The sequence below is a fragment of the Micromesistius poutassou genome (assembly GCF_964030765.1).
Source record: "Micromesistius poutassou genome assembly, chromosome: 16".
NCBI classification, from domain to species: domain Eukaryota; kingdom Metazoa; phylum Chordata; class Actinopteri; order Gadiformes; family Gadidae; genus Micromesistius; species Micromesistius poutassou.
In genome coordinates this window covers 12,830,030-12,850,844 of record NC_140286.1, presented here as the reverse complement: position 1 = coordinate 12,850,844, position 20,815 = coordinate 12,830,030, and the positions used below count along the sequence as shown (strand labels likewise).

The window sequence follows — 20,815 nt, the reverse complement described above, 5'->3', positions numbered from 1 at the left end:
CACACACACATGCTCTCTCTCACTCTCTCTCTCTCTCTCTCTCCAACTCCTCCCTCTGCCCCTCTTGTCGGGGGGTGTGTGTGTGTGTGTGTGTGTGTGTGTGTGTGTGTGTGTGTGTGTGTGTGTGTGTGTGTGTGTGTGTGTGTGAGAGAGAGAGAGAGAGAGAGAGAGAGAGAGAGAGAGCGTATTGGTTATCATCTGCGGAACAAGGGGGGTGAGAAGGGGGCGTGTCCCCGGGGGCTCATCCATCTTCCTCAAATTACGCTTCATTTCCTTATTCAGCCCCTGACTTTTTGGCCGCCTTGAGAGGCGGTGGTTTCCCAGTGGATAGCCTACCAAATAGACGGGTCGCCCCACCGCCACCACCACCCCCACCCCACCCTCCACCACCCCCACCCCTTCCACATTGACTGGGAGCGGTGTGAGAGACTTCTCCGGCCCGGCCCCTTCCATAACCGTTGACCACACCAATCCAATCAGCTATTATTAATTTTGATTGATGATAAGTAATTACTTTGGACTGGAGGGACAGCGTAAGGCCACGGTGGCTTTTGTCCGCGTCACGGGACGGATGGCTTGGGAGGAGAGGAGGGAGGAGAGGAGGGAGAGGAGGAGGGAGGAGAGGCAGATGTTTCTCCTCTCTCTCCGGGAGAGGCGCTCCTCTTCTCCGGGGCTAAAACAATGCGTTAGGTCTCGGGGAAAGAGAAGCCGATTGGTCCCTGGAGAGACGCTCTGTCCGAATGATCAGAATCCAATAAAACCCATTTATGAGGTCAACGGCAATCCGGGACAATATGGTGGCTCGCCTGGCTCCGATTGAATGGCGCACCTTTATTAAGTCGCCGGAGTAAAGAAATGTCGAACTCAATTGAAGATAATAAAGTGGAATATGTCGCGTTATAAAAAGTAAAATAGATTTAGGGGATGAGGATGATGATGATAATATGGCCTTCGAGACACAAACACTATGCATGCATTATCAACATGCTTTGATGGCGTGCTTCCGAAATTACAACATCCCGTTCTATGTGTTCAGGATGCTGATTTAATCGGAGATTATTTGACCGTTTAAATGTCAATCCGAGCTGATGATGATGATTAGCCGCATTGAGTCCAGGGCGCGCGGCCACTCCAACCGCTCGTCTGATTGCAGGAGGACATAAACATGTCACCGCCGTCTCTGATTGGCCCCTGAGGGCCGGGCCATGCTAATTCTGATAATTGCGGATGACTTCAGCAGCGGCCGCCTGTGATCCCGCGGACTGTCTGGTTTCTCTACTGTGGTATCTCGTCCACAGCCAAGAGGACTTTAAAGTTGGCCCCCAGCTTGGACATCTAAAAAACAAAGCCGTTTTACCATGCACACTTGACTTCAAAGTTTATTTGTTTAAACTCACACAACAGTATTATTGTATTATTATTTTATGGGGCGGCATTCGACACGGGCTTATATAGCCTATATTTTTCAATTTCAACAATTAATGTGTGTGTTTTCCGTGACTATATTTCTATTTGTAGACATGCTTCCAGCTTGCGGAAAGGTCACTCATTATAAAACGCAGAGCTATTTAAAGCTGATTCATGGCCGGCCTGTTGCCCCCTCCTCCTGGTTTAGGGGCCAACAATGGGCCCCTCACGGTAACCGTCCTGTCTTCTGTGGGCGTTTCACTCAGACCGAACTCAACACAAAACAAAACAGATATGCCTATATTATATATAATTACGTTACCGTATTTTTTTAACAAGGCTACGCTTTATAATAAATGTAAAGATCTACTTTAAACCAAATAAATATATATTTTTTAATTTAACCTATAGTATAATATTTAATAACATTTACAAATAATTAGGCCTACATTTAGAAATAGGATGAATGCACAGGCCGAGGCCAACATAGACCAGAGACCTAGCCCATGCCAAATAAAACGGAAACATTTTCTGAACTGTGGCAGTTACGCATATAGACGATGGTAACAAACAAATAAACACATACATAAACAGCAATGCAAAGTTTAATATATTAACAAAAAATTCGCCTGTTTCAAAAAATATTTAGCATAGGCCTGTGACCTACAATATATAGGCTGTAGCATATTTATGCAATTCAAAATGTGGCATTTATAAAAATATGTTATCATGTCGATCCACGTGGGCAACAAACATCGCCTATGGTCATACTTAATTTGACACGTATAAAAATATAACTGTACATCCCATAGTCGGTTCATCTATCTACATCTGAGCGGCTCCATGGAGATCTGCGTCAGGATCCCCGGCTGTCGCCTCAGGTCTGCAGCGCCCTCTGGTGGTGAGACCTGGTACAATATTCCCATTCACCGTACATGGGTTCTAGAAATAAGATCATGTTCAATACTACATTTACATTCAGGGCATTAAGCAGACGATTATATCCAAAGCGACTTACAATAAGTACATTTGTCAGAACAAAAATAAACAATATATCTCTGTCAGTACATAACAAGTGCCAAGCACTAACAATTGTTAGATCAACCCATTCCCTGTATACAACAAAGATAGCTAGGATATTATTGAACCGTCTGTTTCTCCAACTTGAATGTGCCATATCAACTACACATTAAAAACCATAGGGGCTTTCTGGCGAAATATGACCAAAATAGTGAGATATATCTAAATTTTCTTTCCGGTTATATGCCTATAGCCTGCTCTATTAACCACAACTTATGGCGGATTTTAGTAAGTGGTTTTTAGTTTTTGTTTTTTTTACATTTAACCTAATGTGGGAAAGGGTCAATAAGCATTATGGGATTCTGAGGCCATATTGTTTCCCAATTAATTTGGACTATCTGTTTGTCCGTCTGTCTGTCCGTCAAACTGTCTGTCTGTCTCACCACCGATTTATTCTTACAGAAATCTACAGAGCATCTGCTAAGCATGTATCCAAAAATCTGTCCCCAACTCAAACACTAAAATATCTCAAGCGTCCAATCACGATGCCTAATGCACAGAGCCTGTGAAGTGCAGCAGCAGGTAGTTCTGGATGACGGTGGGCAGGGGGAGCTTCGGGACCACGCTGAGCAGACGCCCCTCCAGGTAGACCCGGACCCTGCAGCGGGCCAGGTGCTGTAGGGAGCGGGGGGTCCGGGCCAGGGAGAACAGGGACTCATAGAAGTCCTGGTGCTCCTGGGTTTGGGAACAGACCACCACGGGGACGTCGGTGAGTGTGGACGCATGCGGTTGACTGATACTTTTGACTCACGGATGCAATTCAATACATTGGATTAAAAGTGTGAAGGAAAAATGTACTAAGTATCTATAATATTTATATATATATATATATATATATATATATATATATATATATATATATATATATATATATACTTAATATAGTTAGATAAGACATTGAATATAAAATATGATGCACCTCATCATCAGAATAAATATTACCTCAATAGATCAACAGTGAGTATAAACGTGACTTTAAAGTGTTCCTCAAATCGACAACACAACAGTTGGAATGACGAGGTGATGATGATGATTATGATGATTATGATGATTGACGACAACTTCCGGTCACGGACCGAGCTCCGTCCCCTCACCTTGAAGACCTCCGGGGGCACGGCCTCCACCCAGGCGTCCGTGACCTTCAGCCGGCTGTAGGCGTTCAGCAGCACCTCCACGGTGCGGGGAGACCCACAGCAGTGCTTCAGCACCTGAACACACACACACACACACACACACACACACACACACACACACACACACACACACACACACACACACACACACACACACACACACACACACACACACACACGCGCGCGTCAGGCGGGTAAGCGACACGACGGCTAAAGAGACGCTAAACACGTCGACGGTGGAAACCCGTTCAACGCGACTGAGCCCGTGATTCCATAGCATAAAAATAAGTGAAGTAATTAAACACTTGTGAAATGAACAGATTGGTCTTCCCTCTAGGGGTTTAACTGGAAATTATGCAATTAGCGCTAATTAATCTCCTATTAACACTTGCCTAATTAGGAGCCGTGCCTTTTTCTGCGCTGGCCCACGTGGGTTCAGCAGCGATAGTGGTAGTCTAGCGCCCCGCGGAGTGGGGAACGCTTCACGTCGTGTCACGGAATAGGGAATTGTTTAAGTGAGGTTGTGAAGACTTTAGTTTCACACAAAGCCGTCTTGTTACCTCCCAGTGTATTACACTTGTTGTGCTGGCTTTCCGTTTGTAAAAAAAAAAAAAAAAAGTCAAACTAACTATATGAATCGACAAGGAAACCCAGAGTTTTTGTGTGCGACAGTGTTGAAGCTGGGGTAGGACATTTATTTTAGACACATTTTTACTAATATTTGTTGAAATTCTCTTAACATAAAGAGAGCAATAAATAAATCTAATGCTGTGGCAAAACAACAACCCATCATAGCTGTTGAAGGCCTGTAATAAGCCTGCCAAATATTGGATGGCTTTTCTGTCCGTCTACTGTCCTACCCTCTTACCTGCATGCACTGAGACTAGCTCAAGGCTGGGCAGACCTACAAAGCCAACGAGTCCTGTGTTTTGGGAGAGTGGCTATGGAGGGAGGCCTGAAGGGATTGGTGTTTTTTTTTTTTCAGTTGGATATTTTCAAAATCTATCTTACTCTGGCTGTTTCCTCCAAACTGCCAACCCTAGCTTTAAGGTGTTATTTCTGACTTTAAATTGGTAACATCAAATTAAAAAAACTTCAATAATAATAGCTCCTGTAAAATAATAATATTATAAGTAAAATAAAGTGACCAAACCACAGTTAAAGTAGATGTAGATGAACGTACCAAGGGCAGTAAAGGAAGTCAAATAAAGTTAAAGCAGCTGTAGATGAACATACCACGGGCAGTAAAGGAAGTCAAATAAAGTTAAAGCAGCTGTAGACAAACCTACCACGGGCAGGGCCCCGGGCCACACCCGTATGGACCCGTAGTTGAGCAGCGACCGCACCACTCTCTCCGGCTGGTGCTCCGTCTTATAACACACCACCTTCAGGATGTTGTGCATGGGCGCCTCGCCGCCGTAGTCCATGTCGTTCACCTCCGCCCCGTTGGCCAGCAGCAGCTCCACCACGTCCGCGTTGGCCTGCTTACACGCCATGTGCAGCGGCGAGCGCTTGTCCCGGTCCAGGGGCCCCGCCTGGGCCCCGGCGGCCAGCAGCAGCTGGCAGACCCGGTGGTACCGCGTCAGCTCGTGGGCCTCCTGCGGGTGGGCGCAGGCCGCGCTGAGGGGCGTGAGCTCCTCCTCGTTGCGGCGGTCCACCGCGGCGCCGTACCGCAGGTAGAGGCCGGCGTGCTCCGGCAGGCCGTGCCGGGCCGCCACGTGTAAGGGCGTGTCCTCCTCCTCCACGCTGCGGCCCATGATGGCCGCGCCGTACTGGAGGAGCTGCCGGGCACATCTGGGGTTGGGGGGGGGGAAGGTAGAAGGTTAGAAGATTCGAGGGAATCTCTAGATAATATTAAAGGGGTGATATTATGCCACCAGGTTTGAGTGTGATTAGCCATTACAAGCAGTTTGAAAATCTGCCCTTTCCTGTGGGCGTGTCCAGCTAGATGTATGATGGACAGATCAGCAACAGGGGGGGGGTCAACTGCTGCTATCATTGTTGTGTATACGTTTCTCAACCTAAATCCTACAAATACCGTCATGTTGTACAGTATAACCTAAATCTTACTAATACATACTACCATTGTTGTGTATGTTTCTCGACCTAGATCCTACTAATACCATTGCATAAGTTTCTCAACATAATCCTCCTACTACTACGACTACTACTACTACTACTACTAAACCTACTAATACATTGTTGTGTATACGTTTCTCAACCTAAATCCTACTCATACTACCATTGTTGCATACGCTCCTCAAATGTCCACCGTGGACCCTTCTCCCACCCATCCACTCACTCGAGGGACTCCGGCAGGGTGCACACGTGCAACGGCATGAGGCCGTCCTCGGAGACGGCGTTGGCGTTGGCCCCGTGGAGCAGCAGCAGCTTGGTACACTCGGGCTGGCAGCTCTCGCAGGCCTCGTGGAGCGCCGTGGTGCCGCCGGGCGCTAGCTCCACGTCGGCGCCCCGCAGCAGCAGCAGACGCAGGCAGTCGGCGAAGCCCCGGCACGCCGTGATGTGGAGGGGCGTGGTCAGCTCCTGCTCGTAGGACAGGGACCACAGCCCTGGAGGGAGGGAGGGAAGGAAGGAGGGAGGGAGGGAGGGAGGGAAGGAAGGAGGGAGGGAGGGAGGGAGGGAAGGAAGGAGGGAGGGAGGGAGGGAGGGAGGGAAGGAAGGAAGGATGGAAGAAAGAAAGGAAGGAAGGAAAGGGAGGGAGGAAGGAAGGAAAGGAGGAAAGAAGAGAGGATGTTGCAGAGAGGGGGAGTAAAGGTCAAGTTTAGACGCCCTCATCCGCTTCATTAGCATTCAGGTAAGATACTCCACACAGTAGAAATTAGAACAAATCCTCCACTTTGGTTTGTAAACGGTTATATTGCTTGATTTTGTGCCTGCTCGGAACCATACAATGAATCTCCTCCGAGAAAGATTTGTCCAAATCTGTCTAAAACCATATCTCCACGTCTCCAGGATGACCTACTCAGTCCTCTGTAGTTGAACCTGAAGCTCTTCCATTCCTCTATGTTGCTGGAGTCAAAGACAGAATCGACGAGGAAGGTGAACTCATCATCATCCATGATGCTGATCAGTGTCAATGCGTCACCCACCAGCAGAGCGTTCCAGAATTGCAAAATGCAGCCGCTGGCCTGAGCTGTGGCGATCACATCGCTGCGGTAGCGCTTCGGCTTGCCAAATGAAAACTTGGAGAGTTCACGATCCATAACTATAAACTATGAAACAAAAGCTATGGCAACATCAGAGCTCTTTCTACGTTTGCATTCTGGTAAAGTGTTGAGATTCGATGTGGTGCTCTTTCTCCTAGAGGAATCAAAACAACTTAATACAGTCAAGTCAGGGTTATTCAGGGCGGTGTAACGCGATATCTCGGTCAGCCCTGTGAGCCGTGCCACTGCCAGCGGTACACCTCAGCAACAGATAGGGTCACATGGGCTAACCGTTGCATTACAAGCACCGTTGCAGTCAGTGGTAAGGGAGTTGTGGGTGCTTTATGTGTGATGATCAGTGCATTTAAGCAAATTGCAACATTGCAGTACAATGCAAACAATATATTATATTTTCAGCATACTGGATATCAGACAATGCCCCAGCTCTGATCAATATAAAACATAACAGCATGCCTTCGCTTGAATGTACTCTTCAGGTCTAACTCCCAGTTGTAGAAAACATGTACATGTTCTTGATTTCCAGTGTATCAATGAATGCAGACTATTCCGAACCGTAAAGGCTCTATCCAACAGAAGTCACTGGCATTTTTCGATCATCTTTTGTGAGGCGTCGCCGCGTCTGCATAAAACCGGAAGTTCGGGTGGGAAATTGTTTTTAAAAAGTGGTAGGGTTGGTCGTGGTGGCTAGGATAGACAATCATGCTAGCCTTGATATTTGAATCAGTCAAAAACCAAGGCTAGCTGTCGATCCCTGTGCTATGGGTTATCAGTTGACAAAAGAGCAATTTAATTGGACAAAATAGGCTACTTGTTAGTCTAACACCAGTGCAGGCGTGTGTCATAACTATGAAATACAGCCATATACCAGAAGTAATCTCAAAACATTTTTGGAACGCAAATACCTATATACCTACCATATGAAAAATACCTTCATTTAATTCTTTTTTTGCTAGTGCTATATCGTGGTAATAAAGTAATTCAACAAGAGCTAACCCAATTTGGAGAGAGAATTGTCATAATGTGAGAACTTGAATGACACCGGGCACACGCACGCACACGCACACGCACTATTCTTTGGACATCATTGTTAACGACACCGCTCAAACATTAACCTCCGCAAATGAGTGACGTCTTACCTTCCCCGCTGGCGACCCAGCGCATGTCCCCGCCCCGGGGCTCGATGATGAAGTTGGCCCTGGAGCCCTTGGGGAACAGCGTCCTGAGGGCCTCCAGGTCGCCGGTGTACAGGGCGTTCTGGGTGACCAGGTCCTTGCACACCGCGGGCGGCGCCGAGGACCCGGACGCCAGCAGCTGCCGACTCCGGGCCTCCTTCTTCAGCATGTAGCCGGTGAGCTGACTTGAGGCCGCCCTCCTCTGGTGTCTGTGTCGCTCCAGCATGTCCTCGTCCAGCTGCATCGAGCGCAGGGCCGTGCTGCTGAAGACGAAGCTGCTGTTCTGCGACATGTTGCGACTCGTTCGGGAGAGACACGTGCCGAGAGGTAAACGCCGTGAACTTGAATCGCGTCGCTCAAGTGTTGCGGCGCGGCAGTCGCTGCTGCCTGCCGCCGCGGTGCGTTTCTGTCCGAGGTTCTCCGTCAGGCTGACATGTTCACGGTCATGTTGCCAGCTGCTCGGAGCTTGAGCCAACAGGGTTGTTTTGATATCTTACACCAGGGCCCCGGCCGTCAGCGTGACACGCCGCAGTTCTGTATTTATAGCGCCTCGGTCGGCCTCTCGTGTTGTCCCAGCACCCAGCACGGCTACACGGTTGAGGTGAACTGCTGTTGTTGACCGAATGAAATGTGTTCAATCACCGACCGCTTCCATCACACACACGGCTGGCCCACAGAGCATTTCTGTTAAGACCAGCCGTTGGATTCCCTGTAAAATATACAGCATAGTGTCGTGTCTTTAAGGTTTATACAGCAGGTCGACACGGCAATAACCTGAGTGAAAATTATGTAGGGCCTACTTGGTAACTAACTTTTAAATATTCATGATATTATTCATAACAATTTACAGTGTATTGAAATTCTCGGAAAAGATAACTTTCACAGGGGAAGGCTAATGGGGTTATATCCTTCTGCCAAAGGCACAAGGGTTTGTATAATTCAAATTACAAAGGTCAATGGTTGTAGTCTAAATGTTTTTTTGTCAAGACCAAACGTATTATAGCCTACTATTATGCTTCTATTATACTACTATATGTACAGTTGTTATTGTTCTTCAGTTTCGGGTTCATAAAGGAAACTAAATATGCTGCGTTTGGACGAGTCAACCAGTGCAGTGTGTGTGTGTGTGTGTGTGTGTGTGTGTGTGTGTGTGTGTGTGTGTGTTAATGGCTTTTCTGCATCCGCACGCTGGCTCCCTCCATCAGAACATTAGAGTCAATGACTGGCCACCGCTGTGTCACTCTGCCCCACGCACCGCCCGGCGATGATGGAGGGACCGCCGCATAATTAAGGCTTTTACGCCCACAGACGTGTCACACACATACACAAACACACACATACACATACACAAACATACAAACAGACCAACACACTCAAACACAGACCCAAACAGACATACAAACACACACACACACACACACACACACACACACACACACACACACACACACACACACACACATCTCCTTTTGATGGATGGACCATACTTAACTAGTCCTGGTTACCAGCAAACACACGACCCACAAACAAAAGAGCTCTTCTGAAACATCGCTCAGGACTGTTGATGGTTTAGAGTGATACAGGATGAGACAATGACCGGATTGGCTAATCAGTTGCCATTAAAAAACCCTGTGTATTACGGTGAGCTACGATGCTAAACAGATTACCATGGGCTCGTGGTGAAGTCGACCGACCTGTCCAGCATTCTGCACAGCGAGCCAAGCTCTTCCTAACAGCAGAGGTTACTTAACCCCGGTTCCGTTTGGAAAGCAGAATTCATCGCTTTGTGTCATCCACAAACTATCTTTGTATGGAAATCAAGGACATTTACCCTACCGCTGCCACATTAAAGTGAAGGCGGGTAAGAGTTTCAACTTTGCAAACACACATTACCAGAGAGAGACAAGGAATATTGTTTTTGCTGCTGGAGTACATCCTTTTAAATGATATCCATAATGAGTTTATAATATGCATCTGGGCTACCTCCTTTCTACTTTGATGTCTTCCAAATGGCCCGCGTGTCATCAGCAAAACATGTAGGCACTTTCCCGCCTCATTGACTCCCAAATGTATTTTAAATATCGTTCCTGGTAACGCAATTATTTAAAACGCTGAACTAAACACTTACTAATGGGGAAAAAGACAGTGACTTCGATAAATTCATTTCTGAAATGGTGGGCATTCATGGGGGCTTTTTTTCCCCCTTCTCCCTTTTCTCCCCCCCCCCGCCTCCCCCGCCACTCCCCCTTCCTCTCTCTGTGAAGCGGAGGAAACTCTTTATGACAAGGAAAAGGCATCAGTTGTGGCTGCACCCCCCCTGCCCTGGGAGGCCCCCCGCGGACTCACTAAATCTTTTGGTTTCCTCACATTAGCCACCAGGCGCTGTCTGCAAGAGGCTCTCTGTATTGTGGTCAACCCAGCCTCTCTCTGTGTGTCTCTCTCTCTCTCTCTCCTCTTGTTTGCTCTCAAATTCTCTCGTTCTCTCTCATTCTCTCGTTCTCTCTCTTCTCTCTCTCTCGTTCTCGCTCTCTCTCTCTCTCTCTCTCTCTCTCTCTCTCTCTCTCTCTCTCTCTCTCTCTCTCTGTGTCCCCCCCTCTCTTTTCCTCCTAGGGGCGGTGGCTTGAGACCGGACACACGGAAATCAGAGCTCTCGGGACGAGATGGAGCCACTTCATTTATGCAATCATAGGCAATTAGTTCCCTCTGATTATGTGCCTCTTAATGCTGTTTTGAGTACTGCAGTGCACAGTGATACAGAAAGAGATTAACGCCCTCCCTCCACACCAAGCAGTCATTTAATATACTGAGACCGTAATGAAATGTACACAGTAATTACTGTAATAATGAAAGCTAATGGGTTTGCGATTGTTTCGGCTGTTCGTCTACGACATACTGTGCGCACACACAAAGTCCAAGTTTAGAGTGTCACCATGGTTCCTAGCATAAATTCACCCGTTTATAAACTGGGCTGACGATCACGTCTTCGGCGTGAGTTACTCTTACATCGAATGATGTCAGTTTGTTTCACGTGCTATTCTTTGCCGTTTCCCTTTCACAATGTAGGTAGTTGTGTGTAGGTAAAGTTGAAAGTAAATCGGCACCAATAGCAGTCCAACTGTATTACGTTGGAGGTCACCATGGTGTCCCCATGAATTAATAATAATCACCTCTCTCTACTTGGTGTAGAGAAATCTGACCATCTCTTGATTTGATGACAACATTGGCTAACCTCAATTAAGTGCAATTAACCTTACACCAACCAAAAATTACCTATACCTCTTCATATCATACATATCATTATATATATATATATATATATATATATATACATATGAAGTCTACAGTCTCAAACTGAACAGTAACCCTGAACTATTCCGTGGCTCCAGGATTACTTTTTGCCTCGGAAAGCTGTGAGCCCAGCCCTACCTATAATGCATCAGCCTTTGCGGATTCCAATTGTCTCTCAATGCACTGATCAACACGCAAATAGCGCTGCGCTTCATCACGACAATTGAGAGGTTCATATTTCAAGCTAATAGTCCTCGATAACTTTAACCATCAATCACAACCTCATTTCATTGCGTGTGCAGTTAATACGCGCTTCCCTGCCAAGTGGAACATTTTCTAATGATGCGCTCGCGCACGACAACAAGAGACACACGAGCCAGCCACGGTCTCCACATCACTAATGCATCCATCCATAATATGTTGGTAGCAGTCTCTAAAGAAGATAGCAATGAGTATCGCCCGGGCCATGGGTGTGTGAGTGTGGCTGTGGAAAAACGGGAGCCAAGATGGGAGACCTACATGGGAATGATAATCAAGGACAAAAAAAAATAACCCTGGCTATTAAAGGCCATCATCCTCATAGCATCTGCAGATTTCATATCATTACCCCGATCACCAGTAAACATGTGGAATGAGTTGCCAGAGAGACCGGTGGCTGGGAGGAATCACGTACACAAGAGTATTAATATGAGCTCTTCGTAGGATGAAAGCGATATGTATGTATGTACAGGTTAGGTTGATGTAAACATGCTAATTGGTAAGACCTTTTTTTTGATCATTTCCATCGTTATTATGTATGGAATCTGCGTGATTTCATTAGTCTCATTGTGGTGCAATCAAAGCCTATTCAGTTTTACGGATAATAACTGATTAGGTCTTTCATGAAGCTAATGAGCAAGTGTAAGAGGCAGCCAGTAGTGCAGATCCCTGTGTTTTCTGTGCTGCACTAAAACACACTCAAAACCACTTGCCAGGCGGTAGACTGCAAATAAGGTAATACTAGGTATTGTCCGATTTGTTTAAAGAGCAGCTTTATTATGTTTACATGAAATAAATGGATGAGTTAATGTTCAGTAATACATTTCATTCTTAATGCATTTGATAAATGTTGATTTAACAGCCTCCACATTTGGATTCTTGCTTAGTTTCTGTCGATCCACACAAACATGAATACAAAGGGAAGCATCACCATTAAACCCTTCGTACATTTTGCGTCGATGGGAGCGAACATAACAACCATTGTTGATGCTTGAAGACCAATGAGAAAGAATGCATCTTCAAACAATTTACACATGCTTCTGCTGTCCCCTGTAGGATTATAGTGACAACTACAACACTACAAACTAAAACTGAAAGAGACATTTATTAAGGCTTCATAAATGTCTTGTGCTTTTCTAATGCTATAGGAAGTATAATGCCCCCAGTCCAGCTGCTAAGTCGCTGCATATATCACCGCTCCTCTAACAGCAGACTGTTAGGGCAGGAGCCCAGAGTGGTGGCCTACAGAGCAACCCTATTCTCTCATTAAGTGGCCTGGTAATGAAGCTGTGTTTTATTTTTTATTTGAATTGCTTTAATTGCATGACTTGTTTTATCAATTGATGGCGTGAGGATTCCATACGTTGTAAACGTTTTTGTGAGCGTTCATGCTTTCCTGATCTTTTTCCTAAGATATGCAAATTAACCACCAAGAGCCAGAGGAATCCTCCAGTGGTACCAGCTCATCTGGACGTGACCCCAGCTGTTCCTCCAGTGGTAACATCTCATCTGGACTGGACCCCAGCTGTTCCGTCACTGGTAACATCTCATCTGGACTGGACCCCAGCTGTTCCTAGAGTGGCACAAGCACATCTGGTACCACTGCTTATCTCAAATAAGTGAGGTGATCATATTTAAATACTATTTGCATGTTTCCACAAAGAAAAGACAACACCATTGGGGAGCTTAATGTTTGGTTTATGCAAAGTGAGGACCAGGGAAAGGCTTTTAAAACCCAGAGAGTTAAGATTCCTTGGGTGCAGGTTGAGGCTGCTTTCTCATTGCAGGGTGTGATCAGGCTCCATTTAGCCCACTGTGGTTATTGTGCTGAAAGAGAGAGAGATTTGGAAGAGACAGAAGAAAGGGTTAGACACACCCATATAGGCTTTAATGCAGAATTGCCTTGGAAGAAGGTGTCTTGGTTCTCCAACTACAGAACTTTGTTAGTTGTGATCATCAAGAGCTTTTGCTGCTGATGTTTAACAAGTTTAACAAAAAAAGCTCATGTTGTTGGTTGTTGCTAATATACACTAACATCACTTATATAACACTTTGACCGGTAAGAATCACAAGGCCTCAACACATAAATTACTTATGTTTACAGTTTAGCATACTAAGGTATGCAGTTTTAATCCATATCAATAGCCATGTATCACAAAAAAGCACTCTTCCTTATTATTGTGTCACGTTTTATTATACTAGATGGATATCCTTATTTGACCACCTCCACCCACCACTGTACAATAACCTAATTATACTTTTAACTTGTACAGAAGCCTTTTTCTTTTATTCCACAACATTTGATTAAATGGCATTGAAAGAACAGAGTTTTCAATTAGAGGTTAATTTGTTAACGTTATCCTGTATGCAAATGTTGGGTTGGGCTAAGTGCACTTGCATGTTTTAATGCCCATGTTCATTTAATCCTGATGCCTGGACAGAGCTCGCTCTCCGGGGCTGTAGCTAGAGAGCTTGAACTTGTGCTGCCAAGGTGTATGAGGGGGTCGGGGGAGGGATGGCTGCACCTGAGACAGGGTGAGGTTGGACCTAAAGGTGGAGCTGGACTCCACCCATTGGCTCTGCAGTGAGCATTTTTCCTGCGTTCCAATACCCATAATACCATACTATTTAGTAAGCCAGAAAAATGTTTTATATACACAGCAAAATTGGCAGTGTAAATCCAACACTTAAAGAGTAAATTTTAACACTATTCCAGATAACATACGTTCCCTATCTACAAAGTGTTAAAGTAACACTTGCCATATAGTTCAATTCTGAGAGTTAATTCAACTCCGGTAAGAGTTAATATTTGTGACTATATAACACTGAAAAGTGTTACTGAAGTTTTACACTATGATGAAAATAACACTGATAAGTGTTAGTAACATTTGACACATGTTAATCAGAATTAACTCCTAATGGGTGCTAGACTTACTTAACACTGAGACTACTCCCTAGTGTTGATTTTTTAACCTTCCAGTGTTAAAACATAAACTTGTGTATTTACTCCCTGCTAGTGTTATTCTTATGCAACACTTATACCTTAACATGTCCAGCTAACACTGAAATAAGTAAAAATGCGAATGTCTGCAGGAGAAAAGCAAAACACAAAATATCCATGTCTTAAAACAAATTTATTAAAATCCTTAACCCTTGATTTTACAGAGACTTTACTTGCAGATGAAAAAGCATTGCATTAAGAGACATGGTACAATCTGCACTTGTCTTCATTGCAAATGATCCTACAAACTGCAGCAATCTATATGAACAAACATTGTTAAAGGGATAGTACCAATTTGACGGGCCTCATTTTCAACACCCAGTCCTATGCCTACTGGTGCATTCTTTCCCCCTTCATACTGCACGCATTACCATGTTTTGGCTTAACAAATAATGCAATTTAAAGCTAGGGCAAGTCAATGATAAACAGCAGCCCCTACTGAACTCCAGTTAAAACACTCCAGAGTACCCAAAGCTAGTCAAATATGAATGGTTTGACAGAAAATCGTACAAATAGGATTAAGATAAAAGATCAAATCTATTTTAAAAAGGTAGAATTAGATAAACTGTTTTTAAACACTGCAATGTTAAATATTAATGTGTAGAGCATTCTGGTTACTGAATGGCATTATGGAACTACATAAAGGGAGGAATCTGTTGATCCATACCCCATTTGAACATCCACTGGTTTAAAGTAGACCAACTCCTGAACATGAACCACCTTAACTGCCTGGAATGGCTTTAAAACTATTTTAAATGCATGGTAATGTTCATCAAAACAAACTGTTTCTACACCTGAGCCAGTAAGTGTAACTTGCTCATCTTTCACAATAACAGTCTGGATTTGACAAAATACTGGCATCTCAGCAGCTACCTCAACGCACACCAATAAACCAGGCCGATATTCAGTGCCATTGTGTTTTACCAATTTTACTGACAGAACATTAGTAGATAGTTCAGTGTTTAGTTTGGCAGCAATTTCAGGGCCTTCCTTCAATTTGCTTAGCTGCAACATTTTTCCTGGACCAATAGTCAATCTACACTGGTTGACTGATTCCAAATAAAAGGCCATGTATCTTTGATGTTTTTTGGCCAACGTCTTAGTGATATTTTTGAAACTCTTAAGCTGGGTCTTAAAAAAGTTATGTTTTGCCTCGTAACGCATACACCAAGTGTGCAAAATTGGTCCAATTTCCCTTATACATCGAGGATAGTGCGTCATGAAATGATGCTTAGGTAGGAGGTTTTTAGTAGGAAATTCATGCTTAAAAAGCTGATGATGCTCAACAATAATGTGTTTCAGGAAGATGGTCATACCATATGTTACAATAGGAGAAAATGCAATATCCATAATCTGCAGAAGCAACGTTAAAAGATGCCAGCACTCATCATCTCTCGGCACTATATTGCCAAATATCAATGGCATGTTACGCAACAAACACCAGGACTGTATGGCATTAAGGCCCAAATCGTTGCTTCCATCAAATAACTTGACTGCAGGGGGACGATTTCTCCTTTCAGAGTAGCCATAGTTAAATGACTCTATTCTACGTGCCATCTCTCTTGCAGTTATGAAGTTCACCTGAACATACTCCAATACAAGTTTAAGCTCAAACTGTCCTACTCCTTCTAAAACGCTTGACACCATAAACATGAGTTAGTTGTGGATTTGTTTGTGCAGTATGGCAATGTTCTTCATGCATTGCTTTTGTTCGGAATATCACATCTTTCCTCATCTTCACAAAAAACAGTTTGAAAATGACTTTTTTCTAACAGACAAAAGTGACAGCAATTCCTTGCACTGAATGATTCCACTAACCCAAACAAGCTATGAATGCCAAGATTATCCCCGGTGACTTGCACGATACTGCCATGTACAGGACTTTTTAATGTGGGAACCTCGATCCCATCAGTTTCAAGCATTTTTAGATCACTGACGATGGGTTGAAGTATGGCGTCAAACCCATATGTTTTAATGTCCTGGGCATGAAACAGTGCACACAAATGTATATTTACCAAAGTTTAATTTACCTTTGGGGGAAAATTTCTCAGTGTAAAATATATACCCCCCAATTTATGTATACCTTTTTTAGATCCCAATGGGTTAGAGGTCTCAAAGTCATCATAAAATAATTGAATTTGCAATGCACAACTGTCAGTAGAAAAAAGAGGATGTCTCTTCATATACAACCCATCTTTCAAATCAAAATATACATTGTCCTTGGGAGTATGGCTAGATGTCAACATATCCCTGAGGTTTGGATTTTCCAGAATAGACTGTAATGTTCGCAGAATTGGAACATAGGCAAATTTGTCTGTTACAACGACTTGATCATATGTTCCAGTAGATCTGTTTCTTCTATTTTCAAATCGGACACCAAGTACTTTTTCAACAGGTTAAACGGTTTTCCATTTCTTCTCAAAGAATACGTTTCGTTTTGATTCTGTATTCAGCGAGGTAAAAGGATTTTCAAGTTTTTCAAACAGTTGTTCTACTTTATCTTTAGAAGCAGCATCCTGAGACACTAAGCATTTCAAAGCTGCATCTTTGGCTTGACTCTGCACTTCGAGTACTACCTCTTCCATATTCGACACTAAAGTATTTAACGTAGACTGGCCTACACCACAAACCTGAAGATGTGCAATAGCAGATGCACACATATCCTGATTACTGGCGTTCGATACTGGCACAACTTGAGAGCTACTAGCTGCCACAACTTGAGAGCTACTAGCTGCCACTTCAAAATGTTGTGACGACGAATTAATTGCAACATCACTTTCAACAATAACACCCGGTTCAACTTCATGCTCAATATCCTTTGCATGTTTTGATCTTTGCCAATGTCTATGTTGTACACAGTGGTCTGTACAAAGGTGTACATATTTTGAAGCATCTTATTGTACATGATACCAAACACAAAGTGTGCCTTAACGAGTTCGTCGAAAACGCCAAGAGAACTGGTTGACCTGCATGGTATGGCCTGCTTGTCGATAACGATGAAGAACTCATGGATGGCCCTGTTCATCCCGATGGCAAGGAGATAGGGCTGGGTGGCGCTAGTGATGGCATCAACATGTTCCTGGATGCTCGTTCCACTCTGATAAAAGATACATAGAAGATCACAGATTAAAATGCTTTAATCTGGTTCAAGACAGTAATTATTAATACAGGTACAAAAATAAAATTTTAATATATCTCATATTTTGAAAGTTTAAGTGGCATAAGAGATGATTTCTAGGTTGTGTATCAATCCATCAATTTAACATAACAGATGTTGGAAAAACACAAGTGCTGAACAGCTCTGATGACTAGTCGACAGAAGCTCTTAAATTAGACATTTTAAGTATAATTATACCAGATGTGCAATATTTCTCTTTTCCCAAGCCTTGAAATCTTCATTAATTGTCATTACTTAAAAAATTACAATTAAAAAAAAAAGAACAAAAAACAACTCTTGACATTCCTCTAACCAACCAAACCTTCATGAACACAAACAGATTCTTTTCAGCCTGGGTTGCTGACACCTTGCCAGGTCTTTTTCGGCCTTGGGCTGAAGGAGGAATCAGGTGGAGGAGGAGGATGATTTAGGAAAGATCACTGTCCCATCTTATACACAGATACAAAAGAAAGAAAACATTTTAAAGCTACAGCTGAACAAAGAATAAACCGGGGAATCATAAAGTCCACAGGAAAAAGTCCTAGCATTAGATGAAGTACAACAACCTACCAGAGCCAAGAGAGGCCTCATCCACTTCTCTTTCATTTCAAGGTCACCCGTAGGGAGAGCCTTGCTCTGCTGGATTATCTTTTGTTTGAAAGTAGTAGGCCACCTATATGCACAAATACTTATTTAAACCAATGTTAAATTCCACAAACTGGATTTCTTTCATCTATATAATGATCTATAATGATCTATTTATAATAATAATACTATAGAGTTCGAACCAACCTTTCCAAAAACTTGGCAGAAACATCTTCCCCAAACTGCAAGATGAAGTCTTGCTCAACCTGCAATAGATAAATGACATAGCAAGATTAAAGAAACATAAAAGTGATTTGTAGAGTTGTATGCTTAAACACTCAATTACCAGGCCTTTGACATCACGGAAGCGTGGAAATTCAGTGAAGAGTCTGATGATTTCTCTTCTTCTAGGAGGATCCGACGACGATAATGAAATGTGGTCTTCATCTCCTGTTTGATAGTGGCCTCATCAGACGAATACTTCATGAATGAGATGGCCTCCTTGCATTGTTCTTCGGTTATGTTCATCTCAGGACTTTGGTGGTGTATTGGTGTATCTCTTTTATCTTTCGCCCTCCACCAGTCGGACGAGGAGAAGCACTGGTCCCTGCTGTGGCGTTGCTCCTCTGGTTGGTTTTGAGCCTCCATGCTAAGTAACCAGTGCCACTTTCACCATCATAGAAATGTTCCTTTAAAATTAAAACAAACAATAATTACTACTTGTGTACACCCACCACAGTCAATATCGAATAGCCTATTGTATGGTAGTTTCTGTATATTTGTTTGAATGCATAAAAAACATACGTATCCATTCTTGGAATGTGGATCCCTCAGGTATGGGAAAATGGAAACTATGCCTTTGGCATACATCTCCCTGACATGCCGTGGCGGTGCCATCCTGCCATGGGTAAAATAACAATAAACTAGTCTACTAACATCAAAGGTGTAAAGTTAACAAACCAAGTCTCTAAATAAAGGTAAATCTAACTGATGAAAGCAGAGTTTGATTGAACAGCCAAATCTGATTTTACTGAGAGTCCAGTAAAATTGTTCTTACCCATGGGTTTCAGTCATGTCAGCAGCAAGAATGTTCACCATCTGTCACCTTGATGAGTCAGTTAGACCTTTTGTCCGGTTATATTCCTTCACAATGCGGTCTCCACCTGGTTTCTTAGCCAGGACTGATTAAACTAACTGAAACAACACAGGAAATACAATGAAAAGTGAGCAATCCAAAAAGGAAGCTGCCACATCAAACGTTCTACACATCTACATATGCGTTCGGCATCTCTGTCTTGTTTCTGCCGTTTTGCAGATGGACTTGAATCCTCCTCAAGGATGATTGTGTCATCAGAGTTGCAAGACACAAGTTCGAGGATGACTGAATCTTCAGCGTTGTAGTGGGAAAGTTCCAGTGCTGCATCAGGCAGTGAAATTCCCGTTGCTTCCTCGAAGGCTACACATATAGGAGAGGGTGTGAGAGAGAAACAAACACCTCCCATTTCTCAGTTTTCCACAACCTACAATTTTTAACCGAGTCTAGCTCAAAGAAGTCAGAAAGAAAACAGTTATGATAGAAACTTACCATTTCCAAATCTGATTGTGAATACACCAGCGTTTGGCTGCTGTGCAACATCTTGAAAGACATCTGCGTCCACCTCTGTTCCCGTCTCATCGTACACTTTGACGCCTTCACTGGGTGGTGGGATCGAGAATTTCATGAAAGCTTGGGGAAAAATACACAAACGGAGGCTTTAAACCCTAAAACCCCTCAGTGGTCACGGTGTAGGACACCTAATGTCATTATTTACATACAATTTTAAACTCAATACAAACTCAACTGGGCTGACCCTTGGTTGCTGTGACCCTAGAAAATGCACAAGAGCTAGCTTGCCAGAGAGCAATATCAATACTTTCAACCATAAGAATATTGATAGCATGAAACAACAATGTCCACTTTTTTTTCCTTTTGTTTTTACCATTTAGTATGAGTAATACTTACCAGCATTCAAGAATTCTGCGAAGTTTGTCTCTGTGATCCGGACATATTTTTGTTCTGTATTTATTTTTGTTTTTATCAACATGATTGCGCCTGTAAAAAAAGATGAAACAATTTAATCTACAGCAGTAGCACAGAAATTTGAAAGTACTATATAGAAGATGGGGATATGTTATTGATCAACTTTTAAGTTGCCCCTTCCAACCAAGCAGATATATTCCTCCCAATAATTGCACAGAAATTCATTTAAACTTATTAAATGGATTCTAACATGTGCACACCGCTGTGGAACATCCATGGCGGTATCTGGATGCAATTTGAGATTAGCAGAAACGGCTGAAAGCCCTTAAAAAATATAAATATAAATACTTTTTTCCCCCGGACAAATATCCCTGCACACTTTTAATTTTGTTAATGTGATTTGCATATATTTAATTCTACTGAAACCATAAACAATCATCTTTAATTTAAAACAATGACAGTATGTAGACTAGCGTATGCGTGAAAGAAATCATCTACATGATGCGCTCTCGTTTTACTTGAACAG

The 20,815-nt window shown here is 43.4% G+C and overlaps 1 protein-coding gene and 1 pseudogene across 3 annotated transcripts; both read right to left on the bottom strand.

Annotated features, from left to right (window-relative positions):
* Positions 1-1,994: 1,994 nt before the first annotated feature.
* On the bottom strand, positions 1,995-8,417 carry asb10 (ankyrin repeat and SOCS box containing 10). 2 transcript variants are annotated; one of them, XM_084481553.1, is made up of 5 exons: positions 7,945-8,417; positions 5,923-6,190; positions 4,910-5,414; positions 3,582-3,695; positions 1,995-3,162 (listed from the first exon to the last, which is right to left on the bottom strand). In XM_084481553.1, exons 1-5 carry the CDS (start codon positions 8,270-8,272, stop codon positions 2,977-2,979), a joined length of 1,401 nt encoding a protein of 466 aa, XP_084337679.1. In that variant the 5' UTR covers positions 8,273-8,417; the 3' UTR covers positions 1,995-2,976. The 2 variants fall into 2 exon arrangements, with proteins under 2 accessions (XP_084337679.1, XP_084337680.1); XM_084481554.1 differs by lacking the exon at positions 7,945-8,417 and adding an exon at positions 6,604-6,882.
* An 8,727-nt stretch (positions 8,418-17,144) lies between these two features.
* On the bottom strand, positions 17,145-19,944 carry LOC311361356 (annotated as a pseudogene). The gene is made up of 8 exons: positions 19,855-19,944; positions 19,074-19,167; positions 18,616-18,958; positions 18,477-18,535; positions 18,280-18,357; positions 18,007-18,133; positions 17,350-17,624; positions 17,145-17,157 (listed from the first exon to the last, which is right to left on the bottom strand). The product of its transcript is annotated as an uncharacterized misc_RNA (transcript).
* Positions 19,945-20,815: the final 871 nt, after the last annotated feature.